The sequence below is a fragment of the Rhipicephalus microplus genome, chromosome 3 (assembly GCF_043290135.1).
Source record: "Rhipicephalus microplus isolate Deutch F79 chromosome 3, USDA_Rmic, whole genome shotgun sequence".
Taxonomy (NCBI): domain Eukaryota; kingdom Metazoa; phylum Arthropoda; class Arachnida; order Ixodida; family Ixodidae; genus Rhipicephalus; species Rhipicephalus microplus.
The window spans coordinates 70,574,588-70,600,142 of NC_134702.1; the positions used below are offsets into that span (position 1 = coordinate 70,574,588).

The 25,555-nt window shown below is 45.9% G+C and overlaps 2 protein-coding genes across 3 annotated transcripts in view; both read right to left on the reverse strand.

The window, feature by feature from the left end:
* rl (Mitogen-activated protein kinase rl) overlaps positions 1 to 14,180 on the reverse strand; it is a 34,614-nt gene extending 20,434 nt beyond the window's left edge. Inside the window, exons 1-5 of the mRNA XM_037424467.2 lie at positions 14,000 to 14,180; positions 6,994 to 7,120; positions 6,705 to 6,760; positions 3,945 to 4,134; positions 2,719 to 3,082 (exon numbers count right to left, since the gene is read on the reverse strand). Coding sequence (XP_037280364.1) covers positions 2,719 to 3,082; positions 3,945 to 4,134; positions 6,705 to 6,760; positions 6,994 to 7,120; positions 14,000 to 14,121 — 859 coding nt within the window. The 5' untranslated portion in view covers positions 14,122 to 14,180. The remainder of the gene's footprint in view (positions 1 to 2,718; positions 3,083 to 3,944; positions 4,135 to 6,704; positions 6,761 to 6,993; positions 7,121 to 13,999) is intronic.
* A 587-nt stretch (positions 14,181 to 14,767) lies between these two features.
* On the reverse strand, positions 14,768 to 23,398 carry Ran (RAN, member RAS oncogene family). Of its 2 annotated transcripts, none has more exons than XM_037424459.2 (6): positions 23,260 to 23,398; positions 22,382 to 22,426; positions 21,695 to 21,779; positions 18,138 to 18,263; positions 16,507 to 16,694; positions 14,768 to 15,514 (listed from the first exon to the last, which is right to left on the reverse strand). In XM_037424459.2, the coding sequence occupies exons 2-6, from the start codon at positions 22,421 to 22,423 to the stop codon at positions 15,296 to 15,298; spliced, it is 660 nt and encodes a 219-aa protein (XP_037280356.1). In that variant the 5' UTR covers positions 22,424 to 22,426; positions 23,260 to 23,398; the 3' UTR covers positions 14,768 to 15,295. The 2 variants fall into 2 exon arrangements, with proteins under 2 accessions (XP_037280356.1, XP_075745893.1); XM_075889778.1 differs by lacking the exon at positions 23,260 to 23,398 and adding an exon at positions 23,122 to 23,142.
* Between the last annotated feature and the right edge of the window lie 2,157 nt (positions 23,399 to 25,555).

Below are 25,555 nucleotides of genomic sequence, written 5' to 3' on the forward strand. Positions count from 1 at the left end.
CCCCGCGCTTGCTTCGAAGCCTGTGATGTCCAAAGCATCAGCGAATTGCCGGGCTTTTCCCTGCAGCATGGGTCCTGACACCGGCACATTTTGAGAACGCGCGTCGTTGAACCAAGTCAGTACTGCAGCATCCACTTCTTGGAAATTCCCAAGTCTGAGCCGTTTTCTTGACGGTGCGAGCTGGGACCCTCGGTGCAGCTCGAGGATCTTTTGTCGGTCCTTCAGGATGGTTGCGACAGTTGATGGTGCAACCCCCATCTCGTTCGCAATGTGGATTTGTTTTTTACCGGCGTCCACTTGAGAAAGAATATCCACTTTTTCTTTCAAAGAAAACTGCCTCCGTTTCTTTTTCGCGCTGCTTCCGGAGCTCATCGCGAACGCAGAAACGAATCACTCTAACCTTTAAAACGAGAAAGCCGTACGACAATCGTGCGACGTTACCGGTCGACGTAACAAAACAAAGGCGGCGAGGTTAGGCTCAACCTGGCTCAACGAGCATGCAAAAAAAAAAAAAAAAACCATCGAAAACAAGGTACTGGCGATGGCAATAGGGCTAGCCAGGCTAGTGCGCATTTAGCATAAGGCAACGCATGAAGAAATGAGCAGGAGCTCTGATGATGATGATAGTGCCACATATGGCGCTGGGCATTTAGACCGCCGCACGTAATTTTTACGCTAGAAATTCGTTATTTTGAAGTGCTCTTAAGGTACGAGGGTGATAAAATTTGATACGTTATTCTGAAACATTCGTTATTCTGAAATTCGTAGTAGTGAAATATTTTTACATCGAACCAATGGACATTTGGAAGGGGATTTCCGAAATATTCGTTAATCTGAAAAAATCGTTAATCTGAGGTTCGTTATAACGGGATTTCACTGTAATGGAGCTTACAAGCATACTCTGAAGATTCCAGAAAAAAAATCATAATGGGTCGAATCAGTAAGCCTTGTCCATGACTTTGTGCACACTAGAAATAACATCCAATCATCAATGCATACTGTCCACATACCACGAGAAAAAACAGGTTGCCAGAAGATACTTACAGCAAGTGTGGACCATTGCTGTGCTTAACACAAAAATAAGTCAAATATTGAATGTGGGCATCATGGCTGCAACTCAGATCTATGAAGCTGCATTTTGCAGCGGCCCTTTAATTATCATCATCAGCAGCAGCTTGACTACGTCCACTGCAGGACAAAGGCCTCTCTCATGTTCCACCAGTCCACTCGGTCCTGTGCTTGCTGCTGCCAATTTATACCTGCAAACTTCCTAATCTCATCTGCCCACCTAACCTTCTGTCTCCCCCTAACCCGTTCGCCTTCTCTAGGAATCCAGTTAGTTACCCTTAATGACCAGCGGTTATCCTGTCTACGTTCTACATGCTCAGCTCATGTCCATTTCCTCTTCTTCATTTCAACTATGATATCCTTAACTCCGGTTTGTTCTCTAATCCACTCTGCTCTCTTATTGTCTTTTAAAGTTACACCTACCATTTTCGTTTCCATTGCTCGCTGCGTCATCCTCAATTTAAGCTAAACCCTCTTTGTAAGTCTGCAGCTTTCTGCTCCGTAGCTAAGTACTGGCAAGATGCCGCTGTTATACACCTTCCTCTAGAGAGATAGTGGCAACCTACCTGTCATGATTTGAGAGTGCTAGCCAAATGTGCTCTGCCCCATTCTTATTCTTCTAGTTACTTCAGTCTCGTGGTTCGGCTCCGCGGTTATTACCTGTCCTAAGTAGACAGTCTTTTACAACTTAAAGTGTTCTATTACCTATCTCGAAGCGCTGTTCTCTGCCGAGGTTGTTGTACATTGCTTTCGTTTTCTGCAGATTAATTTTAGGACCTAGTTTTCTGCTCTCCTTGTCTAACTACGTAGTCATGAGTTGCAATTCGTCCCCCGAGTTACTCAGCAATGCAATGTCATCGGTGAAGCGCAGGTTACTAAGGTACTCTCAATTAACTCTTATGCCTAACTGTTCCCATTCTAGGCATCTGAAAACCTCCTGTAAGCATGCGGTAAATAGCATTGGGGAGATTGTATCCCCTCGCCTTACGCCCTTCTATGGTAGCCGTTTATCCCCTGTAGATTTCTTCTAGGATGTTTATATAGGCTTCACTGACGCCCTGATTCCACAGTGTCTGCATGACTGCCGATATTTCTACTGAATCAAATACCTTTTCGTAATCTATGAAGGCTATGTAAAGTGGTTGGCTATATTTTGAACATTTCTCCATTACCTGATTGATAGTATAAATGTGGTCGATTGTTGAGCAGCCTGTTCGAAGCCCTTTAATTAACTTAGGTAAAATCATTTGCATGAAAATCTGCACACTGCAGTAAAATTTTTGCAAGCAAAAATTCATTCCCAATTTGTACTGCAAAGCTACAAAGAAAACTCGTACACATTTTTCAAGAAGAAAGCTTCCTAGCTTATTGAAAAAAAAAAAAATCGCCCTGTTCCAATATTCTAAACTGAAATTTTCGTCATTCTGGAGCCGCCAAGCTTTTTTCTGAGCTTCACAGCGAAAGGGCGCACATATCAACCACTCAAATCACAGGATTGCTGAATATGGCAAATACATTTTCTTTCAGTGCTGCCTGCTTTAGTTGAACGAAGGAAGGAAGGAACGGGAGAGAACAGAAAGACAGGGATGTTAACCAGTCTAGGAGTGGTTTGTTACCCTACACTTTAGTTGCATAAGGCAGAGCTGGTACCTTTTGGGTCGGCATCAGGATACAGCTTGGACCAGGGTATCTTGGCCTTGTGGGGCAATGACTGCAGGTAGGAGCGCGCCTTTTCGTTGATGATGCAGTTGAGGTCATCGGGGCCGGGTGAGCCGAGCACGCCGAGGATGTGGTTCAACTGGTCCAGGTAGTGCTTGCCCGGGAACAGGGGTCGGTTGGAGACCATCTCGGCCAGGATGCAGCCGACGGACCAGACGTCGATGGCCTGGCTGTAGCCCTTCGAGTTGAGCATTATCTCGGGCGCCCGATACCAGCGGGTGGCCACGTACTCCGTCAGGAAACCAGTGTGGTCATGCTCAGGGTCAGCCACCCGCGCCAGACCAAAGTCGCAGATCTGCTCACATGTCAGAAAAACAGGTGCAATGTTGGCAACGCATTAGTACTTTTCGTGGGGCTATACAAAAACTTTTGATGACAATCCCGGAGATGTTAGCCTGGCTTATCACTTGGCTGACTACTCTTGGGGTCCAGTGGTGGTTTATGGCACACACAATGATAACAAATATACATAAATAAGCGCGTACAGTTACACTTATACACATTTACATGCAATAATTCATAGTGTTTTGTCAAGACCTGTGGTCCTCATAGGCAACGCATTCCATGTTGTGCAGCGCGCGAGTGCCAGTTAATGATGCGCTGCTTTAGGTAGCAGTTCTTTATGGGTCGTCATGGCAAGGATTCACTGAGAGAAGCGGTTCTTAAATGCACGTTCTGAATAAATTTCGGTAGTTATAAGATCATACTGCCCCCAGTCCCCCCCCCCCCCCTTCTTTTTTGTGTGGTGGTCCTTACAAGCCTTTTCAGGTATGGCACTTCGCCAAAAGTCGGGGAGGTGCCACAGCTCCAAGCAGCATTGCAAATGCAGTACATACTGCTCTCAGAACGTGTCATTCTGGGCCGTAGCAGTTGCAATCACACCAAACGTGTTTAAAGTCTCACTGAAAGCTGTCAAGTTGCAGCGTAAATCGCTTGATGCAAAAGGACACGTTGCTAAGCAATAGAGGTGATATAGTCCAAACTTTACAGCAAAAGATACAGCTTGGTGGCTAAGAACAGTGAACAAATCTCTTGGAATTAAAAAAATAAAGCGCTATATAAGGCCTGAAAAGTGAACGCTACACATCACAGCAGACCACTCAAAGTGGCAGGCAAGCTCAGCACGAGCGAGAAATTCTGACAGAGCAGGCCAGCACCTTGAGGTCGCACGTTGTGTTGAGAAGCAGATTGCTGGGTTTGAGGTCTCGATGCAGCACATTGGCGGAGTGGATGTACTTGAGGCCACGCAATATCTGGTAGAGGAAATAGCAGATGTGGTCGTTGCTCAGCTTCTGCGTCTTCAGCAGTTTGTACAGGTCAGTCTCCATCAGGCACTGAACGATATAGCTGTACGGTGACATTGAAGAAAGCATCTGGTCAAGGAAAGCACTTTTGGCCAAAGAGATGGATGTATCAAATTCTCGTTTATTTGTTTGTTTGAAGATGGTCAGGTTTCTCGCAAGCGCACCTGGCCAATATCTCCAGGCAGGCTCAGTCCACAAATCACTAAACAGCCTCCCACAAAAAAAGGGTTTCGAATTGAGTCTTAAGGGCCCCTAACCACCCAGATGTCGAAATTTAGTTGTGATGGGGAAATTGTGCACGAGTGCACGACGAACACGAAGCCATGAGAATTTTTTGAAACGGCACAGTAATAGTGGAGTTAACGCGCTTGATTATCGAAACCGTGATGACCACACCTTTCCCTCTCTCCTGTGCTCTCCTCTACAGGTATCCTCTCCCACACTGCTTTCCCTCTCGCCGAGCACCCCTCCCAAATCTCTCGTGGTATACGTCATGACCGACTTTCTGCTTGAAAACTGTTTACTTTCGGTTGCCGTGACTCCAGCCGTCGGCTCCGTCAGTAGCTGACTCGAGAGCGGGCACATGCACGCCGATAACACGACAAACAACAAGCAGCGCGGACAGTTCCTTGCAGACTGACCGAAATTCATAGGCTCCTGCTTGATCAATCAGCATATTGGGCTCAGCGCGTCAGACATATGGCACAGCAGGTCACGCGGAGTCCCAAAAAATCTGGAAAGGGGGAGAAATTGCTTCTCGAAATTTGTGGCGTGCCGACGGCCCGTAGCGATGCCACGTGTAGAATTGTTGATCGCAACGGCATTCTGCACACGATGCACATGTTTACTTGAAATGTTCGAAAAAATATCGAAAGTAGTTTACAGGCCCTTTAAGGGGAGGTGCTACTCTAAGACACCTTTCTTTGAAACTTCAGCTATGTATAGAACTTTGCAAGTTGATTTCAAATATAGAATTATATTTCTTGAAAGTTGCATACCTTAAGTTTTGCAACTGAACAAATCTAGTGGCTGAATCTAGAGATTATATTTAACAAAGTGAAAACCTTCAGCATTTTGCCCTACTGCCCCTCTTTCCATCACTAAACTTCCATAATTATCACCAAACTTCCATAATTTTTTAGCATTTATAGTTTATTGTTTCAAATAAAGTGTGGAATGCAAAAATCTAATTAGGAAGTGCATTGATTGATGATTGATGTGTGGGCTTTATGAGAGACGCCGTAGTGGAGGGCTCCGGAGATTTCGACCACCTGGGGTTCTTTAACGTGCACCCAAATCTGAACACACGGGCCTACAGCATTTCCGCCTCCATCGGAAATGCAGCCGCCGCAGCCGAGATACAAACCCGCGACCTGCGGGTCAGCAGCTGAGTACTTTGGCCACCACACCACCCTGGCGGGGCAATTAGGAAGTGCATACAAATTATGTAATAGACATGAAAAAGTCTGTATTTCTCCAACCCTATTAAAGGTTTACATAGAATGTTTTATTACATAATAAAAATATTGAAATTTAAAGGGACACTAAAGTGCAATAACAATTTATGTCAGAGTGAATGCTCAATGTATGGCAACGTCTAAAACAACAATATTATCAACGGCAGCACCCTACTTACCAAGAAATTGAGGTAAATGCATAGGAAAACATGCACTACACGTAAAACATTCGCAAAATGATGTCACACGAACCACCTGCACTTAATTACTAGTAATCCAACTAGCTGCACTAAATAAAGAACTTTCCGCACACCAAGAAACAAAAGTAATAAAATGCTGCTTGTTTGTTTCTGTTCGATTCTTGGAAAAAAGAACCGCCAAACCTTACTACGGGGAATAGCACGAGTGGTTCAAAAGTTCAATTTTCGCCTTGGTAAGCTGGACAGGTCGTGTCATCTATTGGGACCCAGCTGAGCCAAGCACGTCTGCCATCTCGCAGGCCATGGCAAGAAATTGTTCAATGGCCAGTGCTGCTGTGGCTCCCGCTACTTTCGTTCTACTGCTACTAGTGGCGACGGCCGCGCAGTAATGCCGGGCAACGTTGTTCATGGCAGTAGTTACGTGACACCTTCCGCTTGAGGCGGAGGATTTGAAATGTGCTAACATGATGCGGAGCACTGAAATATGATTTAATTTCAAAATAAGCACTTCCTTGGTACAAAAATAACACTGCGAAGTTTCCGAACCACTATTTCAACGATAAGCGTGAACTTAGTAGTATAAGTGATTGATGTGCGAGGTTTAATGTCCCAAAACCACCATATGATTACGAGAGACGCCGTAGTGGAGGGCTCCGGAAATTTTGACCACCTGGGGTTTTTTTAACGTGCACTTAAATCTGAGCACACGGGCCTACAGCATTTTCGCCTCCATCAAAAATGCAGCTGCAGAAGTTGGGATTCAATCGCGCGACCTAAAGGTCAGCAGCCTTTAGCCACTAGACCACCGCGGCAAGGCAGACGTTAAGAGTTGCCTTTAGTGTTTCTTTAAAGGGCTTTAAATTTTTGCACTAAAAGTTTTACATCGACTCTAACTATTGTGAAGTTCAATACTACAGACCCACACAGCTAAAGGGAAGCAATAATGGAAAGGATACACATCCTTCATTTGTTCGATTGTGGGTGCCCGAATGATGTCCCTGATGTCTATGATCTGAAAAAAAGAGGGAGGAAAAGAACAAAAATTCAGACCCCACAATTTAGCCTTACACGACAAACTTTGGACAGAGTCACTAGCCTCATTTTATAACACACAATACCAACAAGATAAAATTATTGCTAGACAACTCAGCTTTCTGACAAAAATTTCCAAGAGCATGCATATCTGTAGTCTATCAGTACTACAAGATGAACTTTTCAGATGAGTGACAATGAGAATTGACTTACATTTTCATGTTTAAACCGCGTCAGTATTTTGATTTCCCGCAATGTCCTCTGGCAATAGGTTTGATGTTCGAAGGGAGAAATCTTCTTGATGGCTACTTTTTCGTTAGTTTCATTGTCAAAAGCAGAGCTGGGGAAAAAAAAGACAGGAGAGAAAAAATGTTTCAATGTCATTGTAAATAAATTACCACCATGAGCGTACACCAGAGATATAGGGAACTTCCTGCATAAAAGTGACAACTCGTACAAGCAGCTTTTTTTTGAGGCTATTCTTACATGAGTAAATATGTATTTTTCTTATTTTTTTTTTATAGCGAAAGCTGTTACGAGATCAGGACTGCAACTGTTCTTGCGCCACAGCTGTTCGCTACCTCTGGTGGTGTCCCTCTAGCAAGAAATATGAACACAACGAAATAAGTATTCACGATAGAATGGGATTTGAAAATGAACTCTTTATGCAGCAGCCTAATATCCTACAACAGAGCCACACATGTGCTAGACCACCTTTTTCCAACAGACCCTACACAGGCTTTATGACAGGGAAGGAATCACATTAGCATGTTATAGAGCATTATAGAAGAATAAAATAACCAGGGTCACACAATGCAAACGATGCAACTAGTGGGTCGTGAAAAGCTTTCAACCCACCACAAAATTCTCGGCCGTAATTGTTCATCACCATCCGCGACAGAATCAACAAAGTGCACACGATGCCTTACAGATGTGTAGCGAGTACCTTGAATAACAATGGCGTGGTGGCTGCTTGCCTACTCAACAAAAATTATGACTTGTGGCACAATGGACGCCATGCAAGTGTACTTGTAGTAGGTGCCCAAGGAGTGTTTAAAAAAAGGCCCCAGAAAAGCCGCTCTTCCAGCTTTTGCTGCACGTTCTGCGCAAACTTAGCTTTTTTTTTTTTAATATTTACAGTGTATTACTGGCTGGAAGACTAGACAAAAGTACAATAAACTGTCACTTCCTCATCACCTGTCCACTGTCTTGAGTTCCCCATGAATCATGCTGAAGTGTATTCTATTGAAATCATAAATTTACCAACTATGTCACCTTCTGCACAGCAACCGTAGAACTTAAAACAACTAGTTTAGCTGTGCAAGCTTAGTTAAAGGCAATGGCTGCATCTTCCACTGATTTACAATACTCGTGCATTAAAATACAAAAATTTTGGGCTCATCAATGTCCATAATTTCACTTCGAGCATCTACAGTTCGAGCCATATCGGCATCACTTTTACTTGTAAAACTTGCATTAGAGCAAATCTTTAGCTTTACAGTAGCATGAATGCAATTATCGCAAGCAATAGCTCATAACTACATATATGTATAGTGTAAAGAAGATAGCGCTGCTATTGCTACGGCGTGCTTAGGCAAGCCGAGGCAATAGCAGCACTATTTTCGTTACAATATACATATATTATGAGACCACGTTCGGTACGGCAGCAACCAGGTTATCTTTTCAGTCCAGACGCACGAGCCAGAGAGCCAGCCCGCGTGACATACGATGATGATCACTACAATGGTTTGGTCATACAGATGAAGATGAAGTACATAGTCAGCGCTCACACTATTTTCCCCCTTTCGCGAAAGAGGGCAGCAAGTTAAAAAGGGTTGGGACGCCGAATATATCGTTTCAGTCGAGAGACGTGGGCGATCTCGGTGTGGCGGTGACGGTAATCAGGAGCCGCGTTGACAGGAGCAACGCGATAGTTGACTTCAGATGTTCGTTCCAGGACTGTGTATGGACCGAGATATCGGTGAAGGAATTTTTCGCAGAGCCCAGGTACACGAACAGGTGTCCACAAAAGGACTTCGTCGCCTGGGCGGAACACAACAACTCGACGCTTCGCATCAATGTCGATTTTTCTCTTGCCCTGAATGGTAGCAGTGTTGGCGTGGGCGATTTCACGGCAACGGGAGACGCGAGCGGCGAACTCTTCCGGGAGAGATGAAGATGGATTAGAAGATGTGGACAAAAAGGTGGTGTCCAGAACAAAAGTCGGTACACGGCCATACACGAGAAAAAAAGGGCTGAAATTCGTTGTACGCAGTATGGCAGTGTTATATGCGAATGTGACGAAAGGAAGTATTGTGTCCCAGTTTTTGTGATCCGGTTGCGCGTACATAGGGATCATGTCAAGCAAAGTTCGGTGAAAACCCTCAGTCAGACCATTAGTTCCTGGGTGATACGCTGATGTGGTTTTGTGGATGGTGTTAGAGGCCTGTAAGACTTCAGGGGAGGGCGACTGACGGGAGGTGGATGGATACGGTGCGAGATCATATTCATCGGGTATCGGGGCAAAGTCTCTCTCGTAAGCTGAGTAACCACGTCGTTCATCCTGCTGACGGCGGCGGCAGAAACGGGATATATGACCCCTTATGCTACAGTAGAAGCAGATGGGGCGCGGAGGACACCATGTAGAATAGTGGCGTGGCCTTGGCGCTTGCGTTGTCATCGCAGCCACATGGTCGCATCCGACGTCCGCAGACATGGTTGGAACTGGTGCAGGGGCCCGCGATGCAACTTCTGCGTACGAAGGCACTGGGAAGCGCACAGGAGACGGGGCATGTGCAGCGCTTGTCATTGACGCCAGTCCGTCCTTGATTATCTCTCGCAGGTTGGGAGAAGGTGTGTGGACAGACGCAACGGTAGGGTTGCCTGGAATAAGGCCGTGAAGTTCTCTGACAATTGTGCGGATAAGGGCCCGCAATTCATGCTCTTTGGTAAAGCGAGCGTCGCAGGAGGCATGTGGAAGGCGCATGGAATGAAGCGCGTCCAGGCGTTGGCATGTAGTGATGACGTCCCGGACGGTAGTCGGATTCTGGATCACGAGAGCATTGAAGGCCACAGAGTTGATACCTTTCAGTAAATGTCGTATGCGATCGGCCTCCGTCATGTCATTTTGTGCTCGGCGACAAAGAGCCAGAATATCTTCAATGTAGGACGTATACGATTTGCCGTACCCCTGGATGCGGGTTGCGAGCTTCTGTTTCGCTACTACAGAACATCCTGCAGACGTGCCAAATACCTGACGGAGATGCCCCGTGAGGGCCGACAATCGGAGAAGTCGCTCTCATGGTTGTAATACCAGGTTTTAGCGACGCCATCGAGGTAAAAAGGAACGTAGCGCAGTTTGTGCGCCTCGTCCCAATAATTACAAACGCTGGTTCGATCATAACTGTCTAGCCATTCTTCGACGTCTTCGTTGCGAAGGCCGGAAAATACTGGAGGGTCTCGATGAGAGGTACTCACGGTGTAGTGAAGCCTAAGTGGCTGAGAAGGAGCTGTTGCAGCAGCGAACGCGTTGGGTTCTGCTATCGCTGTTGCTTGAGGACACAACCGTCGACCAGACCGGAGATCCAGGGGTGACGGGTAGAGCAGGAGGACGTGGGAACCAAAGCACGCTCCACCACTTATGAGACCACGTCCGGTACGGCAGCAACCAGGTTATCTTTTTAATCCAGACGCACGAGCCAGAGAGCCAGCCCGCGTGACATACGATGATGATCACTACAATGGTTTGGTCATACAGATGAAGATGAAGTACATAGTCAGCGCTCACACTATTTATAAATATATAGCTATATATAAATATATAAATAACCAAATATGAGGCCTTTCAATCCATGAGTAATGTACTATGGTGTTGTAACAACACAACACACTGTATATTTCATTAACGACTTGTCACGGCATGACATATATGAAAATAATGTAAATGGAGCCAGCATTACACTCATCATATGAGCCTGTTGCAGTATCACAGTGCCAAGTAAAAGGGCAGCTAGCATACATAGAGCAGACTCGTGTAACCAAACAAAAAAGGTGTGCAAGTTTGTGTGCTACAATATTACAAAGATAGATACAGGATGTAAGAGATCATATTTAACAAATTGATGTGGTTTGTAGGTGACCAAGCGACCCGGGGTTCTTAACGTGCACTTAAATCGGAGCACACGAGCCTCCAGCATTTTCATTTCTATTGAAAATGCAGCTGCCGAAGCCGGGATTCGATCCCGCGACCTGCGGGTCAGCAGCAGAGTGCCTTAGCCACTCAACCACCGCGGTGGGGCTGTTCTCCACGCACTGGAGCCAGACAACACAAATAATATATTTTAATTAGTTTTTTATTTTGGTTTCCAAGTTTTCCTCACCCTGCATCTGCAAGCTTGCCTCACCGCAATCGATATCATCACAACAAGTCAACACAGTTAACTGGGTCTGTGAAGTCTGCGTACTGCATGCATGCCTAAATTGCAGAAATATGAGCCTTTGGTTGGAGGCCATTCCCTCATTGTTGGTCACATTCACCATGGTGCGAGTGGCTGCTGTTGCTTGTATTTTGAGAGTTGCAGTCATCCCGTTACATCAGACGCATGGACACGCCACTGCAAGGCCACCTTCTCAACACCGAAACCACAAGTGCTGCTTTAAGGTAGCGGTATTAAAAAAATACTCTATGCATTCCCAAGAGCTGGACACTCTTTTTAAGGTTCTCGAAACCGAAGTTTTAATTTGGAGAAACAACCAGACATTATTTAGAATTCTTGCCAGCACTGTGTCACAAGTGTGAATCCAGCCATCTACCCAGTATGTTTCTGCAAAACAAGTTTATTTAGTCACTTTGCACAAGAAATTTGAGCTGTAAATGCACTTCCTACTGAGCAACACCCCCATCACAGAAAAACTTGTTTTAGTCTGAGTCACCATACGATTTGAACTTGTGCAAAACTAACACCATAGCATGATACTCAACAACTTCAATGTTTGTTTCTTTTGTGCCATTTTTGAAACTGTTTTAAATCTTGGCATCGCGTACCTAACAAGACCAACAGAAAACTTATTTTTGTGCATGTGTGTTTCATGAGAGAGCCATGTACAGCCAGAAAGTTTTGTAGTAGTTAACCGTTGAACACTATGCACTCTCCGCTACCTGCAACTACTGGAGATGTAAGGCCTTTAGATTGCTTTCATCTGTCCTGGCTTCCAGAACTCTCTTCAACCTTTGGTTATCGTGCACTTATATCTGACAAAGCATCCTTGTTCAAGACATAAAATGTTTCACGACTTCTGAAGGTTTTCACTGGCTCCTACCACCTATCCAACAAAGCATGCAGAAGCATCGAGCACCCTTGCAACGCCCCAAGAGCTTTGTGTGTGCAGGTAAGCCACCTCAAGGCCACAAATGAACGTTACAAAGGCAACAATAATCTGGTCAGTTCCAACCTCATCTAGAACCTTAACAACGCAGGTAAAAGAGTAAGGTTGTATACACATATTGTGACAGGTGAAGGTTCTTTATTAACTCCTATATAACAATTCAGAAGCAATGAGCACTCGAGCAATACGCTAAGGGCGTCGTGCACACAGGTAAGGCATTTCAAGGCCGCACTGTAAAGGTGTCACTCATCGCTTCGATCCCAATCCCACCTGCACCCTTAAGGACGTAGCTAAAAAGGGGGTGACGTTTTTCCCACGCAGGTGTGCCTTACATGATACGCCTTTATCAGTCGGGTATACGCGAACCGCACCCGCGTTATCAGTGCCGGAACTTGCAAGCGCCACGAGAAGTGTCGGCGGATACGAAGGAGTTAAATCTGGGCGTGTCAACAATCACGCAGGTACACGCAGCTGACACGGGACACTACGCTGCAGTGAGTACAGTTGCCAAGCGCTCGGCCCGTAAGAACAAGAGGGATACGTTGTATCGTCCTCTGGGCGCTAGGTGAAGTGTGTGAAAGGAGGAAAATGCTGGCACGTGCAGACGAGCCGATATACCGACGGCCGCCCGGTCACCTTCGGTGCCATCTCGCGCTGAGACGCCGCGCGCCCGGAATGCGGCCGTCACGCATTTGCATGCCGCACGAACCGGCACCTCACAGCGCACCCCGACGTCGCGACAGGAAAAAAAAAATAACAATGCCGCTCACAAAGTCGCACAAGAGTGACCGACCGAGTCGCTCGGAATGAGCAACCTGCGCCTCCAAAGAGGTGCAACAGAAAACGAAGCTTGGAGTGCGAGCGTTTTACACTACTGACGAGAACCTCGATCGCGCAGCAGCCACTACGCGGGTTGATGTAACGGTTCCTCGCGCGTTTCACTTGAGAATTCGAGCCCAACCTTCACGTCAAATTACAGATAAGTGCAGGAGACGGTAACCCACCCACAAGAAGAAAATTTTATTGGAGAGCGGCGGCTGACATAGTAAATGTTGGATGAATGTCAGGCAGCGCCAACCGGCGTCCGAAAGCCTCCCGAATCCCGGGCACGAGACCTTCGCGGCCCGCTGACAGCGTCGACAGTAGCGCAACGGAAAAAAAAAAAAAAGACGAAAAGAAACGCCACCAAGAAGGGAACGATATTGCATCCTCAACAGTTTGCTATTCGTGGTCGTCGGACAAGCCGTGAAACGCGCCGAGGCGACCGCGCGCATTTCCGATTGACCGAACAGCAATAAACGGGCAAACGACACCAGGAACTGCAGCCAAGGCTCTTTGACATTTACAACACGCCTGCCGCCGCAACGCCAGTGAACTGCAGTTCTCGCCCGATGGGCGTGCATTAATGATTTGCTAGCCGGTCGAAGGTCAGTTCCGACAAGCCAGAGACCAGAGACAACGTGCCGCTTCTGTTAACGAATCCCAGGCACGGCGTATAAAATTATTGCGGCAAAGCACACAGCCGCCGGCGCGCGGGGGTAGCTCGCGGTGAAGAACGTGAACCGCAGAGAGCGTCGATGCGCCACAGTTCGGTTGTTGCCCCGCAATTAAGCTGCAAGTTCGGCGCTCACGCCAATCGCAAAGGCATGCGCAACACAAAACGGCCCAGAAGCCAGCGAAAGGCTTAATCTCGATGAATGACAACTGTTGCATTACCGTGGAGGGGGGGACCATGCACACTCCGCAGCACGCACACTCGTGCAAGCACTCAGCTTGCCAGCGCGCTTCGAGCAGCATTTGCGAGCGCGGGACGTAGCACAAAATTTGTACTCACACGACCATTCCATAGGCTCCTTCTCCAATGTAGGCTAAATTCGTGTACCGCGGAGCAACTTCGAAAACTTGGCCTCTGACAATTTCCGTTGCCTTCGGTTCGCCCAACTCGTTGGCCGCCATTTTAGTGACCAACGCTCGCTCTCCACCAGTTTCCTTCAGTCCTCCAGCGTGTTCGCACTTTCCATAGGCCGACGTCAGCGACGACGGATGTGACGCGAATCTGGGCCACACGGCGATTGGCTAACACTCACAACGCGTTCGACCAATGGTATTGCTTAAAACTAAGTGACGTCGTTATAGCGGATGTGGCGTTATGCAGGGGGGAGAAAGCAATTGGCTACGTCTTTCGCCGGTTTCGACATTTCCCACTGCAGATAGTTTGCAGGTAAAGAAGCGCGGGAACATTTGCGCGTCGTCGTACTTTGTAACATCGCCGAGCACGCATTCGACGCAAGGGGGTGAAGCCAACTTCAGTTCTTCCGTATATTAGCAATTGCTACCACTGTGCTGCAAATCGTACGGCGCGTACCGTAAGGCGTACGTATTAGGTATGCGGCCATTGGCGCATTGCAGTTGCCAATTTTGTTTTTTTGGTGCACTGTCACCATGACCACTGTGTCGGTCAACTTACCTTGATCAATGCAACTAGGGTGAAAACACTTTTCCAGTTTCTTCCAAAACTATTCAGACTTATCAGTGTGGCAGCCACCAAGAACATGCTGCTGCCTTATTCCAGGCAGTGAATGTTTCACACAGAGAAAGAACATCCGGCCCAACCATTTATTTTGTGAATTTTTGTTCCGCACACAGTAACTCCACTCATCACCAGAAAAAAAAAAAAGTACACATTCATCACAACTTCGAGAACAAGCATGCCATCACTGATTAGTTGAAACAAAAAAAGTACCTTGTCCCCACATAACTTTTCAGTATGGGCCTAGTCACTTAAAACTTCAAGCTCATCTATGAATTAAAAAAAAAGGGGGGGGGGACAGGCACAGTATGAATCGCACAGTCACTACACGCACCTTGCAAGCTTTTGGTTGGATTAGAAAAAAAAAAGAAATGCAGGCCTAAAAAATGTGACAGGGTACGCTCGATCGCTGATGAATATCCCTCCAACTCTGACAAGCGGAGACAGTCTTTTCGAAGACTTGAAAACAGCGGTGCCACAATGCATCCTTAGATATTGACTGTACACTCAGGAAAGCTTGGTGGGTGAAGAAGGGGTGGCAGCAGCAAATTTTCCATTGCGAGGACGACTCGTGGAAGCTTTCTGGCGGTCGGCCGGTAGTTAGAGGTCGTCGTCGTCCTCGTCGGGAAGCGACGTGTTCTGTGCCTCCTTCATGTCGTTCTCGAGCTTGGCCTGCCATTCGGGATCCATGGTGACCTCGGGAGGGGCAAGAGCAGGCATGGCCACAAACTCCAGGTTGGGGTCTCCGATCAGTTTGCGCGCCAGCCACAGGAAGGGCTTCTCGAAGTTGTAGTTGCTCTTTGCACTGATGTCATAGTACTGGATTAGGAGGAATATTTAGAAAAAAAAAAAAGAGAAAGACAAGAAAATCAGGTCACTTAATGAAGCAGGAAACTACTGCATGCACTCTAGAGACAACCCTTTGCTGGCCTGAACTTGTGTGCAGACAGCAATGTTTCTAAATAGTACTATTCTTAGCAGCTATTTCAACTAAACCAGTTGGTGTGGAAACTGCTCTAGCCATAGAAACACCTCGCATGTTCGTAAGCTGCACTCTTCACAAAGCTTGCTTCAACTACTGCACAGCTTATTCACAATTGTTACCAGTCACATCAGCCGCAACAATGGAAGAAGGAAACTCCAGCATGAACATGCCGCATAAGAATGCAGCTAGGTATTATATGACAAGTATTTTCTTCAAACGCCGCATAAGAATGCAGCTAGGTATTACATGACAAGTATTTTCTTCAAACGAAATTAATCTCAACATTTGTGTTTGTAAAATCATTCTCAAGACAAATAAATGCATATTAAAAAGGACACCTTCTAGCATTACTATATTAAAAAAAAAAAAAAACTATATTGTGCCTCAATATGCCAGCAGCCTGAAGCCAGTGTGTGACAAGTGGCAAATTATACACCTAGCTCGGTGTACGGATTATGCACTCTACAACTTCAGTATGCTTATTGCACCCAAAGATAATTGACAATGAGCACATAACTAACGACAGAACAGTACACAGCCCGATGAAATGGCGAACGTGACCAACAACCACACATAATACCAGGACAAACTGCAGCAGAAAAAAACCCAGTTCTAGAGACGGTGATGGACTACAAGCCGTTATGTTTACAAGTGGTGCCAGCTGTACTGCGCTTGCAAGCAGCTGTCTACATTACTTTTTCACAATTTCAAGAGTCCCTACACTTGCATGGCAACGTCTTTTTAGGTTTGTCCTGAAGTTCCAAAAATGTGCTTTCTACAATTGTCAATACTGTGTGGCCTAAAGCAGACGGATTACACCAGTCACCTGGAGATTCTTCTTCCGGTGGAAGACTATGGACTTGGCCTTGACCTTCCGGTCCTTGATGTCCACCTTGTTGCCGCACAACACAATGGGGATGTTCTCACACACTCGGACCAGATCTCTGTGCCAGTTGGGGACGTTCTTGTACGTCACACGCGAGGTGACGTCGAACATGACAATGGCGCACTGGCCTGCACAAACAGACCGCGTGAGAATCGACACTTTACAGTTGACTGCCTGTAGTCAAAATTTGTGCAATAACGTGATCAGGAACTCCTACTTGGATATAATGAGGACTAGTTAATCACCAGATAACAAAACACGTTAAGTTTACAAAACATTACTGCAAAACCACTTTGTGGCTGGCTACCCTACTCCTGCGAGCTTTTTCGGCAAATACGCTGCATCGATTCCCCGGCGTGCTACATATTCTGCAGAAAATAACTCTGTACATACGATGTACATTAAACTTACGTGCCTGCACATCACAATGCAATAAATGTTTTGCAAGATTGTTCCTATACAAGCACTTCTTCCCCATAAACGAAGGTGTCTGCATATGATGCTTACCTTTGAAACAAAGGTTCCATCTTAAACTTAAAACATTCTAAAATAAATTTGTATTCCAAGAATGTCATAAGTTAAGCAAACCATGCTGAATAAAATCCGCCCAGTACAGTGACGTATGAGGGGCAAGAGGGCGGCCGAGTGATGCAGCCGCCTGCAAGCCTTGGTAGCTTTTGGCCGCTACACTGAGCACGACTCTTCCAGCTACAATTTCATTGTTTGCACTAAAATAGATGACCACAATTTCCCACCAGGCACTATACTCGAACAAACGACTTTCATCCATTTAATTTTGCTTGTTTTCACAAACCGTAGCCTCCTTGTTCCAATGCCTGTATGACAGAGAAAAGAGGGTACTCAATCATTCAAATAATTAAAAGCAGCTCCTTTAAAGCGACACTTAACCACAGCTCAGTGATTGATCATCATGCCTTCACAAGGTGGCTGCAACAAAGGTATTAAAAGGATCTTGCTTATGAGCCGAATTGAACCAGGACCCACACAGTGTGGTAATAAAGTTTGCTTGGCACAGTCCTTGCTTGTGAAGGAACATGCAAAACGAGCAGCCATGGGAAGACACGCATACGGTCCAATAACACTCACATTGGCTTGCAGCTGTCAAACCTAAAACGCTCACTCTGACATGCACACCCACAGAATTAATGCTCCCAACGCATTTGGTCATGCACAACAGTGAGGATACGATACTGAAATCATCGCAACTACGGTACTTTGCTTAAGAAAAAAAGCAAAGCAAGAGACAACATTCTGCAGCAGTACGGATGACTCCTAAATCACCAGTTGAACGAATACTTTTAATTCAGCAGAACGAATACATGCTGCAAGAGCTCTTGCATAAACTTCATGGTAATAAGACTCTGACCACATTTCTTTTTAATTTGGTCAACGGTTGAAGCGATGGCCTAATTTCTTCTGCCCATGTCGTCAAGAAAACAGCTAGCCAGGTGACAGGGATCGTGAAGGATCGAGTAAAGATCCCAATGAAACAGCAGCCCTGCACCATTAAAGAGGAGCACATGTGCATGAACACTTAAAACGCAGCTCACCCTGGATGTAGTAGCCGTCACGCAGCCCACCAAACTTCTCCTGGCCCGCAGTGTCCCACACGTTGAACCGGATGGGACCCCGGTTTGTGTGGAACAGAAGAGGATGGACCTCGACTCCGAGTGTGGCTGAAAGAGCATGTACTTAAAGCGTTAATAAAATCCACATCGGGTACAACATAAGCACAACGTATTATTGTCATACCGTGACAACATTTGTGTTCATTACAACTGCATGAAGGTGAAAGACCTATGCAACTAGCTCAATTTCTTAAAGCTGTCTGTATATTGTTAAATTTGCTATTTGTCATGTTTCTTTTCTTAAATTTGGAGACTACAGGTTCTCCCTGGTCACTTCAACCCAAGTGCCAGCTTAAATAATCTGCATGCCACTGAAATAATCCAAGTCCCAACTCGATGAGGCCGCGTGCCAAAGAGTTTCATCAGAGTGCCACTGTGTTTAATCCAATTGCCACTGACTAATTCAGGTGCCAGACAGTTTAATCCATGCACCAGAAACACATAGCTTGCCACTTTATATACTAGAAATTTCAGAATAATGTTAACATGAAGTCACAGGTAGAACTTTTCCCTCGCCTATACACGCTAGCGCTTAGGAAATAGTGCACAGTGCTATTTACCCCTAACATTTTGGTGTTATAGCTCCTAAATTAAAAAATTAACTATTAATTGCACTTACGGGTACTAAATGTATGATGGCATTTGACTACTAAAAGCAGACTGCACTTGGCTACTTATTCACCGAGACACTTGCAGTCTGCTCAGCCCATTGCGAACAACGGTGACCGACAGATGATACCATATTTTCTCGATTCTACCGCGCCCTCGATAGTAACGCGCACCCAATTTCCACCGCGAAAAAAAAAAAACAAAAAAAAAACGTAAGACATCGATTGCAAAGCGCACCCATTTTTCTCGCTGGCCCGCACGATCACACCACTCGAAAAAATGACTCCTTTCGGGAGCGTCTTCATTTAAATATGAGGTACGGGCGAAGCTTGTGCCCATCTGACGTGTAACAGAGCATTGCCATCACTGTAGTTTTACCATGGACCGATGTCAGCACGCGAACTTGCTTCGCCCCCTTCTTCTCGATGGTTGTGGTGCCAGGCATGTCGAAGTGAAGAGGCGTCTGATCGGCATTCCCGATTTGCCCAAGCAGGTAGCCGTTGTTGCGCCGCAAGTTTAGGACGAACCTCTGAAAACTGAAGCTTTTCATCGTACTCCTCCGCAAAACTTTTCGCATATGCATGTTCCCCTTCGGAGGGAAAAGCCTTTCCTCGTCATAAAGTTGGTTAGCCAGCACCTGCTCGCTTTAAACTGGCTCCGCGTTAGACCTTTTTCTAAGACTAATTGCATAGCCCGCACTTGGAGCAGTTCTGTCGTCACGGGCCGCTGTGCCGCTCGCTGCTCAAGCACATACTCGCCGAGCAGCTCTAATTTGCGGAAACCAACCCTGCTGTGGTCCACTGAAGCCTTTGCGCGAAGCTTTGCTGTCAACAATCTTCTGCTTTTGTTTCCGCCAGTCCCACACGCACGTTTCGGGGACTCCGAACGACCACGCCGCGGCCAGATTTCCGTCCGTTTCTGCACACGCGATGACTTTTTTTTTAAAAGCGGCATCGTGGTGCACTCGAGTTTTTGGAGTCTGCCCTTCCATGCCATCGATGCTAATGCACTAGAAGATGACGAACTCCTCGGCACACGTACGAAGTGCTGCACATGGGAAACGCACAGGCAGAAATGGCGGACGCGCGATGCCGACGCACGTAGGAGGCGGCCATTTTGGAAATGCCGATGGCAATAGAATGACCGTATTCATTTTTTTTTCGTACTCGATTCTAACGCGCATGCGATTTATGAACTCGCTTAACCGAAAAAAAAAGGTGCGCGTTAGATTCGAGTAATTACAGTATTCATTCGTTCTTGAAATCAGAATAACCATTTGAAACTGAACTTGCATTTATTTAGGTTCATGTGGAATTGAGTCTTTTATGAAAGCATCAAAGGAGATACTCCTGTTTTCATGTAAGAGATGACGCTATAGTGTTGCTGAAGCATGTTTGCTGGAAACACGCGTTCATCGAATACACATGATTTTGTTTGAATAAAAAGATAACAGTTAATATGAATCTAAAACATGACTTCCGTTTTCCAAATCAGGATCATGACTTTACGTCTTGTGTGCACTACCGGACGAAAACCTCTTCGAAATATCTAATTCGCCCTGCCCTGTGAGGGCCCCCTAATTTATTGAGCATGTACCTGCTTTTACTCATCACTGCCCACGGCCAGATTTTCCATATTGGTATGCATTCCAGCAGTCCAATATTATGTCTTTCCCATTACATGACCTGGCCCGGTCATGAAAGCCAATTATGAGCTTTGTTGATGAACACAAAATGCTCATTAACATGTTCCTGCTTTTAGGGGCGTAGATCCTTATGGCGTGGCTTGTGCGTCCCAGTGGCACACACCCAAAAAGGTGGTCCTGAGAATGTCTGCTGGATGGCACCACTTGTATATGAAGAATACATGATGAAACAATGTGAGATGGCTGTTCACTTAGACAGATGGACGGACTGATGGACACACGGACACAGAGGGGAGGAAGCACGGCTGCACTGACGATAACGAGTATGGATGGATGCATGGACGGACTGATGAACACTTAGCCCCACCAATAGTTCACTACGTGGATGAGCTGCGATTTTGTTCTTTTGTGGTAATTAAAATGACTCCACCCGGGCCAACCACTAGTCTACAAACTTCTACATAGCAAAGTATAAGCCCACCAAACACGGTTCAAGCGAACTTTGGCAGTATTTTATTTTTTTCATGAATACTGCACCCCCCCCCCAAAAAGAATGATTTCTTCTACCTTCCGCCTTTTGTCTTTTACATTGTAAGAGCTGCATTTTAATTGCACTGCCCTTTTTACGCCCCATATTCTGCCTTTTGTGCTCGGATTAAACTGACTGGCACGCGGCTTCATTGAGTTGGCACTTGGATTAAATGTTTGGCACATTAATTGAATAGCTCGGTGCTCAGATTATTTAGGCTGGTCCTTGGATTAAAGTGAGCAGAGAAAGCTGTAGTTTTTACACTAAATTTAATACTGACAGCATCACAGTGTCACTTCCTCCAAACCCAAGTTTCATAACATATGTTCATGTAGTGATGTACTACGTGAACAGTTATCCACAACACGATCCAGACGGCGTCCCACCTGAAAAGCAGTCCGGGTATTTTTCAAAGTTCCTTACGTGCAACTTTGTTCTACATATTCAACTTCTGCCTTTGTGAAAAAGCCACAAAAATCTCTGCAGCCTCAGATTAGAGGGACAGTTTTCCGCACAGGCTGTGCCATCTGGTTACCTGACAATCATCATCAGCTGCAGCTTTACCAATGACTTAAAGGAGCCCACAACACAGTACTGACTTATTATTAAAGACCAATGCGATAGAATAACCCCGCAGATTTCAACAAGGACACCATCACCTTACAAGATCACCTTCATAATGGCAATTGTACGTACCAACATATTTCTTCTCGAACTCTCCAGTCAAGTGGCGCTTCACAAAAGTGGTCTTTCCTGTTCCACCATCACCAACCAAGACACACTGTAAACATAAAACAAGACTTCAGTCATAATGCAAAGCAACACGCAAGGAAAAGCAAGTTTGCTTTCTATGACCAATTGCACCTTGAAGCTCTTAGAATGAAAAAAAAAAAAAGCTGTCAAAGATACCTTCAGAACATAATGCAAATATAACACATTGTGGCAATTAACAATTTGTAAATACTCACCGTGTTCGGTAACTACTTACTGTGTTCGCCAAATATACAAGTCGGGTTTGAGTAAAGATCCCAACAAAACACGACTCTTTGTTTTGACACTGGTCAGTGACCCGTTTTCTTTTTCAACAATATACTACAACTGAATTAATGAAAATTTTAAAATTAAATTCGGGTAGTGTACAATACACATTGCGTTAACAACACGAATGTAACGAATGGTCACTGCATTTCTCATTCAAAACGTGCAGGGCACGAAGTTATGCAGCATCAGATTAGAGGGACAGTTTTCCGCACGGCATTCGCCATTCGGTCACCAATCGATTAATCATCATTAGCTGCAAACTTTTTATACTCCTAAAACATTACCCACCAAAAACAGGCTTACGCAAGCGCAGCGAAATAGCAGGAGGGTACCGTCACTTACTTTGAAGGTTGGGATGCCGTCCCCGTGCTCCGCCTGCTGCATTGTCTGGAAAAGGCCACAAAAAAGATCGGGGCCGTCACAACGACAGGAGTGCTCGAGAGAATCGGAAAACAAGATTAGAGGCGGCGTATCGTACGTTCCCAGTAATCAACGGCGACACGAAACGCCGAAGGCGGGTGCCTTGAGAGAGGCGCTTCGGAATGCGACAGTCACGAATTCCGCGCAATGAATGGGGACACAAAAGCCGCGACGACCGACGCGCCGCAGAGACTACACAAGACCAACGGCCATTGAAGAAAGATGCGGACACGCAAGCTTCTCGCAGAGCGAGTTCCTGGAAAGACCGTTTCGGGGTGCCGTGCGAAAACGGTTAGACTATGAGTAATCTACCGGCACCTTGCATGGCTACGGCAGGTCGACGTAAGTGCGCCCCTGCGCGGTGTCCGCAAGGAAAAAAAAAAAACAACTTGGAACGAAACAGACTGCGACAATTCAGTGTTGATGTGATAACAGCGCTGTCCCAAGAAGCATTCGAACGAAGCAACGGCACGAAGTGAAAACGCACGAACGTTAGGCGCGAATGCCGATGGCGCCAAATTTTTGCTACCGGCGCACCGCTCCGAGCTAAACGCGAACGCTAAGGGACGGCTAGCTAACGTCGCCGCAACTTAAAGGCCCGACCTTTATAGTAAACACAGGCAGGCGCTTATTCACGGGATATCTAAGCGAAATTTCCTTACCAGACGCAAAGTGCCGCGTCCTAAGCCTCACAAAACAATAGCCCTGCGCGAGCGAAATGGGCCCGTTCGGAACGTTGACAACATCGAGTCGCGTACTAATCGCGGCAAACTGTCGCTGAAAAATCGAAATTCACTCACGAAAACGAAGATGTCTTCAAAAACAAGGTTTCCGAGCCGATTTAAACAGATTCGCCCACACAACTGCGCATTCACACACTCATACACAGCACCGGATTTTGGTAAAAGAATTGCCGCGTGTGGGCCGCGGCGCTAGTTGCGTCACAACGCAATTCGCATTTTGTTTCGTTTTTGTTTGGTGAAAGAATACGTATTTTTGCTTCATGCTTTACGCTTAAGTAGCAAAGTTTAATATAAAACTGATAAATTATGTTTTGACAAAAAAAACTTATTGTTAAGAAATCAAAACCGAAACTACATTTTGCGCTATAAGTATAATAAATGCTTACTGTACGGGCACGCATTCAGCTGTTTCTGAGGGCCTATAACTATAAACTTCCACACCTGTCACTAATGTTTTCAGTCATAACTTTTTATCTAGGGCTATCTAGTCCTTACATACTACTACAGTGTACTACTATGCGGGCGCTTCGACCGTGATTGGGGCTGTATGCCCATTGAACGTAGTGGCGCCAGTCTCAAAAGCGTCAGAGTGACATTACAAAGCACATGATCCATTACAAATAATGACAACCAAAATGAGAATGTACCACGGTGCCGCTTCCAATGCCTCGAACATTAATGAGCCCCGCCGCGGTGGTCTAGTGGCTAAGGTACTCGGCTGCTGACCCGCAGGGCGCGGGTTCGTATCCCGGCTGCGGCGGCTGCATTTCCGATGGAGGCGGAAATGTTGGAGGCCCGTGTGCTCAGATTTGGGTGCACGTTAAAGAACCCCAGGTGGTCTAAATTTCCGGAGCCCTCCACTACGGCGTCTCTCATAATCATAGAGTGGTTTTGGGACGTTAAACCCCACATATCGAACATTAATGAGGTCTGTGGGAAAAAACGAAAAAAAAAAAACCGCCTGCCGATTGTATTTATAATATTAAAAAAGTATTGCTTAAACACATGAATTATGCCTCTTACTAAAATGCAATAATTCATTTGCATCTACAGTGCTCTTCGTTCAACCGTTTCCCAAGCGTGCGTTTGAGAATTGAGGCCCCAAGGAGCTTGCATGAGGAACCAAGAGGCTTGCGACGCGTCAGGGCGCATGCGCAGAACCCAAGCCAATCTTGGGCTTTTGCGTTCATGTTGACCTAAGGCTCAAGAATTGAAAACTCACGCCAAGGCGTCTTCGCCAACGAGTCGAAGCAGACGCAGCGAGAGCCACGGTTCCATATGGCCCAACGTTACTAGATTACCTAGTAACGTTGATATGGCCAGTGTCCCGCATAATTTTTATTTTGGCCACGGGTGGCGCCCCGTGCGTTTAACCCAACCTAAGGGACCGAGTACCTAAGGGAACACGAAATATACGTGACGACTAAAGGTAACAGGAATGCAGCAGTCATGAAAAATAGGGCACTGTGGAATTACAATATAGGTATGATGTTGTGAGAGGAATATGGAAAGGGGTCATAGTTCCTGGTCTGACGTTTGGCAATGCGGTCTTGTGCATGAGATCAGAAGTTCAAGCAAGATTAGAAATTAAGCAACGTGGAATAGGTAGGCTTGCCTTAGGAGCTCACGGGAATACACCAAATCAGGGAGTACAAGGTGATATGGATGAACATCATTTGAGGGCAGGGAAGCTAGAAGCAAGATAAAATTTGAGAAGCGATTGAGAGAAATGGGGGAGGAGTGTTGGGCTAGGAAGGTTTTCAGCTACTTGTACATGAAGAATGTTGATACAAAATGGAAGCGAACCAGGAAATTGACTGGTAAATACTTAGAAAAGAGCAGGTGGCCAAACCAAAAAGAACTATCGGTTAAGAAGAAAGTGAAGGAAACGAAGACTGACATGTGGAGAATTGGCATGATTAACAAGTCTGCACAAGAGATCTATAGAACCTTTAAGCAGGAAATTGCCAAGGAAAGGGTCTATGATAATACCCGGGGTAGTTCTCTACTGTTTGAGGCCAGGACGGGAGTATTGCGAACCAAGACATATCGGGCCAAATACGAAGGGGTAGACACGGTATGCAGTGCATGAGGAGAGGAGCAGGAAACTGCCGAACACTTGATAATGTTCTGTAAAGGGCTTCACCTCATAGTTAAGGATGTTGGCACAGAGTTTTTTAAAGCACTAGGGTTTAGGGACAGGGAGAGGCAAAATAGGCTTTAAGCGGGTAGAATTAACTAGAAGGAGGCTATCTCATTGGTGGCTAAAGTCAAGGCATGAGTGAAAATTAAACCCTTCACTGCAAAGTTCCAGTCTTCAACTTCACTTTTTAATAGAAAAAATAAGATAAAT

Bases quoted from the DNA above. Each gene is read 5' to 3' on its own strand.
- Ran (XM_037424459.2), bottom strand. From the start codon at position 22,423: ATGCAGCAGGCGGAGCACGGGGACGGCATCCCAACCTTCAAA. The intron at 16,695-18,137 runs GTGAGCTGCGTT...CTGTTTGTGCAG, and splicing joins TGACGGCTACTACATCCAGG to GCCAGTGCGCCATTGTCATG. The intron at 15,515-16,506 runs GTGACTGGTGTA...CTCCTAATCCAG, and splicing joins ACCGGAAGAAGAATCTCCAG to TACTATGACATCAGTGCAAA.